The sequence below is a fragment of the Echinops telfairi genome, unplaced genomic scaffold, assembly GCF_000313985.2.
Source record: "Echinops telfairi isolate 266 unplaced genomic scaffold, ASM31398v2 ScPeMD7_8;HRSCAF=38, whole genome shotgun sequence".
NCBI lineage: Eukaryota > Metazoa > Chordata > Mammalia > Afrosoricida > Tenrecidae > Echinops > Echinops telfairi.
Genome location: NW_022103905.1, coordinates 12,203,227 through 12,209,438, shown reverse-complemented (window position 1 = coordinate 12,209,438; position 6,212 = coordinate 12,203,227). Strand labels below are relative to the sequence as shown.

General features: G+C 40.3%; 1 protein-coding gene across 1 annotated transcript in view; it reads left to right on the top strand.

Moving 5' to 3' along the window:
* WDR72 (WD repeat domain 72) overlaps positions 1–6,212 on the top strand; it is a 259,271-nt gene that overhangs the window by 36,715 nt on the left and 216,344 nt on the right. The window contains 1 exon segment of the mRNA XM_004709519.2: positions 5,224–5,306. Within this exon segment, the coding sequence (XP_004709576.1) occupies positions 5,224–5,306 (83 nt within the window).

Sequence of the window (6,212 nt, the reverse complement as noted above, 5' to 3'; positions counted from 1 at the left end):
CAAATTTGAAGTAGAAAATAAAATAATAAACAGGGAAAGTCTTTGGAATCCAATATGTCTAGACTCATTACTATCAGTGGGGGAGCTTTTTCAGAAGCCCGGGTCCCAGTTGAAGAAATGTGATATAATGAGCCTAATATGCAGTTAAGGTTAGATCCCAGAGTTCAAAATATATGTAAAGCCCTCTGTTGATAATAGTCCATCAGAGTTTTGACCCACTGACCTGGAGAGAAACTTACTGTGGTAGTTACATAAGCTGGTCAATTTGAGGATTAAGAATGTAGGGGTGGAGTCTAGTCTGTCAATCTGGAGATAGCCAATCAGACTTCTGTGTGGGCATGCCTTCTCCTAAGGATTCTGGGAACTGCTGGGAGGTAGGAGACACACTCTCCTCTGCTCATTCCCTTGGAGACTCTATGACAAGACTGACTCCCTGTGAGACATCCCTGAGGAGAAGCCACATGGACCTACCCTGATGCAGCTGTGGGTGCTGGAGAAGCCACATGGAGACTCCTGCCAGCACTGAGATGCTTATAACACCACTGGATCCAAGACTTTCTACCCACTGGCCTGTGATCATCCTGCACTTAGCATCATTGCTTGTGTCTCATGAGTCAGTCTGAAGAGGACTTTATAGATTGATATCATACATATGGGCTTGGACTAGACTGGATTGGGTTGCTTTCTTAATGTACAATTACCCTTTATATAAAATTCTCTCATACACATTTGCGTGTTGATGAATTTGTTTCTCTAGTCTACCCAGTCTACCACACTTACTTAAAGACAGATCGACACACAAGGGACTTAAAAACTACGCTTGCCAAGAGTTCAACCTGGAGCTATGGAATTAGAATCACTGAAGGTAGGACCCAGATGTTAGTGACTTTTGTAAGATTCACAGGTGATTGTTGATGTGACAGTGGAGATGTAGACCCTCAAATGCCAACCTCTCCTTTACAGTGGATGAGCTAATATTTTGCAGTGTTGTTATTTAAGGTTGAACTAAATCCAACAACATCTATCCCTTTGAAGTACTTTTGTTTAGCCTTTTCTCCCAGTTTTATTTTTAGAAACATATGCGTATACAGCCCACCCACCTCACCCCGATATTCTATAGAATTCCCTGTCCTTTGACAGGGGATGGCATCAATACCATCATAAATGAAGAGAGCAGAACATCATTCACGAGACAGAAAATCAGGAAAAGATCGATATCAAGTCAATATCAGAAGACACACTCTGGGACTTGCTCTTGGACCCAGAGGAGCTGAAGCCCATGGGAGGGCTAGAGAAGACCAAGTGAAACAGCGCATGGACAATGCGGAACTAGAAAGCCAAAAGGCTCAGGGTTTCTCAAGCTGAAAGAACTAAAGAGAAATTTAAGTCTCAAGTTGCAAGACAGAAGGATTGTATCAGTAAAATAATGAATCAAATAAGAAATATATATAGATATATGGGAAAATCAACTATGATGCTAAAGATTACCATCAAGCATATATAAACGTATATAAATAATTTAACACAGTCACAAATTAGATAATTAATACTCATGAGAATCAGAATTTGACTCTTTCAATGTTTTAACATATGGCTTTTGACAGTTTATAATCCTGTAGGCATGATCATAATTCACCTGCTTAAAGAACTTTTAGTTATCGTTAATTTTTTGGGAAAAATAAGGTTATAATAGTGTCTGTAGCTACTGCATCTCAAACCTATTACCAAGAGAAAAAAAGGCTTGAACACACACAAAAAATCATATCATTCTCTCAAGATTCATTTCTCCCATCCTGTCAGTAAGAAAAAGAAAAGAAAAGAAAACGGAAGGAATACTGAGTCACTATACCAAAAATAATTGGTCAATACCTACCCATTTATAGTAGTAGCATATACCCAAGAACCAATGATGCTTAATGAAGAACACCAAGCTGCACTGAAGCATTAACCAAATATATGACTCCAAGAATTGATGGATTACCACTTAAAATGTTTCAATAAACTGATTCACTAATTTATGCCAGGAAATTTGGAAGGCAGCTAGTTGGGCAATTGACTGAGGAGATCCATTTGGACAATCCCAAAGAAAGGTGACCCAACAGAATTCAGAAAGTATCAAAAGTGTCATTAATGTTACAGGCAAGTAAATTATTTTTCTCAAGAAGATTAAAAAATGGATGCCGTGGTGCATCAACAGGGAACTGCCAGAAATTTAAGCAGCACTCAGAAGAGGCTTTGGGCAAGGAACATCATCGTCAGAGAATAACAAGAAGTTTACTTGTGTTTTATTAAATACACAAAAGCATTCTACGGTGTGAGTCATAACTATTTATGGATAGCACTGGGAGGAATGGAAATTCCAGAACATTTAGTTGTCCTCATGTGTATGGTTTCAAATCACAGAAGATGTGCATCAGGGTTGTATCCTTTCTTAGCAAAACTGTATGCTGAGTAAATAATCAGAGCACTTGAATGATGTGATTGGAGGAAGGCTCATCAACTACCTACAATATGCTGATGACAGAATTTTGCTGGCTGAGATTGAAGAGGACTCGAGGCACTTGCTGATTAAGATGAAAGACTGCCTGCAGCCTTTCATTTGGATTAAACATCCGTATAAAGAAAATGAACATCTTCACAACTGGACCAGTGGACAATATCATGCTGAGAAGTGGGGAAATATTGACGTTGTCGAGGATTTCATTTTACTTGGATCCACTATGACAAAGAACCCTCTTGGAAGTAGCAGTCAAGAAATTGAACCATGTAGTGCATTGGGGAAATCGGCTGCCCCCAAGTCCCTTAAAGTGTTAGAGAGCATACATGTCCGTTTGAAGACTGAGGTCTGACTGACCCAAGATGTGGCATTTTCAATGGCCTCCTACGCTAGTGACAGCTGGACAATGAGTAAGGAAGCCCATAGACAAACTGATACATTTAAATGACGGTGATAGCGGAAAATCTTGCAAGTACCTTGGATTCCCAGAACCAACAAATGTGTCATGGTGGGAATACAGCCTGAGTCTTCTTGGACTTGATGATAGTGAGACTTTTCTTTTGTCTCCCATACTTTGTTACCTTGCTTCCCCGAAAATAAGACAGTGTCTTCTATTCATTTTTGCTCCCAAATATGCGCTCGGTCTTATTTTCAGGGATGTCTTATTTTTCCATGAAGAAGAATACGGTACACATTTATTGTTTTATTAAAAGAGACCTCACACGTCCAGTCTGCTCTGGCTGCGCTGCGGCCAACAGTGAGCTGTGCAGTGGTGCCCGCTGCTACAGTCCAGAGTTATGGTAGCTTTGGGGGGCCTCATTTTTGGGGAGGTCTTATTTTCAGGGGGATGCTTTATATTTCAGCAAGAGGCAAAACTGTAAGTAGGTCTTGTTTTCGGGGGATGTCTTACTTTTGGGGAGACGGTATCAGAACGGGCTAGTCCCTGATAAAGGGCATCGTGCTTGGTAGAGGGTCAGTTGAAAGTGGAAGGTTTTCAACAAGGTGAATTGACACAGGGGTACACCAATGGGCTCAAATGTAACAACTGTGGGGATGGTGACGTGTTAGGCAGTGTTTCATTCTGAGGGACTTGGGGTTGCTATGAGTCGTAACTGAGTTGGCAACCCCTGAAAGCAACAACAACAGCCACCACAATCTCCTTTCAGCTTCCTAAAGGACCTTTGGGAACAAGGCTAGGTTTAAACAGTGGAGAAGGGAAAGAAGAAAAACCTATTTCTCACACTTGCCATTATTGACATTATTGTTCGTGATAATTATTGGTCAGGAGGCTGCTCTCTGCATCGTAGGATGTTTAGCAGCATCCTTGGTCTCTGCTCGCTGGATGCCAGTAATATTGCCCCAGTTGCAACAACTGCAGATATCCTCAAACCAAAAAAAAAAACCCCAAACCCACCACAACCAACAAACAAACAACAAAACACTGCCCTTTAATTAATTCTAACACATAGAGACCCTATAGAGGGTTTCCAAGACTGTAGACCTTCTATGGGAACAGTAAGCTTCATCGTTCTCTCGCCAAGCGTCTGGTGGGTTTGAACTGTGGTTTGCAGTCTAACCAGAGTGCTACAGATAGTCCCAGAGTTGTACTAAACTCAACTCACTGCCATTACCTTGATTCTGACTCATTGTGACCCCAGCGAACAGGATAGAATTCCCTTTGAGTGTTTCTGAGAGTTAGCTGGAGTAGAAAGCCTCATTTTTGCTAGCTAGCCATTGTGGGGAAAAATTGCCCTAGTTTAAGCATAGTTGACTTAGAACAGTGAATTCTAGTGATTATTTTTTTAAAGGTCAGCAAAACATCAAATTTCTGTAGTATTTAACAATATTAGACCATATACATGAGAGGGCTTTGAAAGATTTGTGGAAAAATGGAATTGAAAGAGAATAGAGTTTTCTGATGAACTTTTGAAGCCTTTTTGTATTTTGTTCTTTATAATAGCTTTTTCCTATAAACGAATCAAGCTTATCTTTTTTTTTGGAAGTTTTTTTCGTGTATTGAAACTGTAAAAATTGAGGAAGTAGCCAAATAACTCTGAAACAGCTCTATTGGTCTTCGTGACCATAAATCAGGCAGACTTCATTTATTCTGAAATCTTTATCCTTGCTAATATATGGACATATAAGTTAGTTTTCTGAACTAAAGTTTTCTCAATATTAGTGGCAAGGCTGATTTCAAGATGCATTGGTCTGGTGCTTTTAGAGGAGCAGCAAAGAAGTAAACTGTCACGGCAGTCCCAATGTGGCCTCTTGGTGGCACTGTTTATTTTTAACAGAATCGGTTTCTCACTTCTGGGTACAGCTGTAACTGGATGCAATATGCTTTTCAGAGTATGTAGTTTAAGTCCAGTGAGAGACACCATTTTCAAGCGGATGCACTTTTGATGGCAGGCTTGTTGTCCTGTCCGTCACTCTCAGGGACCAGGATGGCTGCATCCCCACAAATCGTTCTAGGCCAGCTTAGCCCTAAAGGAGGGCTGGCAGGCTGGTGGCAGGGTGTCATTAACCAAACAAAAAGGCACAGGTACAGTGTGTCATCCTCTGCTAACGACCACAACGTTTTCTGGCTCAGTAATCTGTAACAAAAAGCCACATAAACGGTCAGGCTGCACTTAAGTACCGCACTAAAGTCAAACTTGGTGGCACAAAAATTATTCCAGCCAATTGAGTGGAAATGACAGAGAATAATGCGAAGTTATCTCTGCCAGGGAGATGTGGATTTGGAATGTCACCAATGGACAGTGCGTGGAGAAGGCCACACTTCCTTTCCGGCACACTGCAATCTGTGTGAGTACCCCAACTCCTTTCACACGTCTCTGTAGTCCGTAACTGGCGTAGAGAATTTACTGTGCACACACCGAATTCGTGTGTTTAGAAACAATTCTTTCCTTCATATTTTCTTTTTGTCAGGAGGTTAGAATATCCTCAGCCTTCACCTTCTGTTTGCACGTGTTGTTTTCCCAAGAATTATGATCGAAGCTGATTTTTAAAATAATTTTCTTCTGTGAGTATGTACTTCGAACAGATACGTTTGAAAAGTGATTTTCATGAAGCACAGAGTAGTAGTCTAATGATGTGCTATTTTATAAAGCAAAACAATATTTCTCATTTTCCAACTTTAATCTACTGTTTGGTGAGAGGCTCTTCATTTCTGTATTTCTTTTTTCATGAAGAGAGCAAGAGCCTTAGCCATAGTCCTTGTGATAATGTCCCAATATGTAAAGCAAATTTTGAATTTCAGTGGCGCGATTCCTGGCACTGCCAGCTATTTTTTTTTCTTATTTACTTCTCATGGGTTGTAGAATTGATGATTTTATATTGTACATTCACACTCATTTAAAAAAAAAATTTTTCTTGGAGGAAAGTTTTTCACATGGAGAGAGCTCCTTAAAGGGAGACTAGTTTATATTATCTTTGATAAAATCCATTCCGAACATTTATTTGGCTCAGTAGTTCCTTAACTGCGCTGTCAAATGTAGCCATGTTCCTAGGAGAAGGGGCCTGGGCTTTGCTGTTGTTTCTTAGTTATATTATACTAGAGAAATGAGATAATTCTAAGCTTTCTGTGATTTGGAATAAGATCCTCCGCCACCCCCCACCCCCCCATGATCCTTCCTTCTTCAGAAAAAAAAAGGTGGCATACAAACGAGAATGAAATGTAAATGTAACGGCCACACTTTGGGAGTAGGAGAGTTGA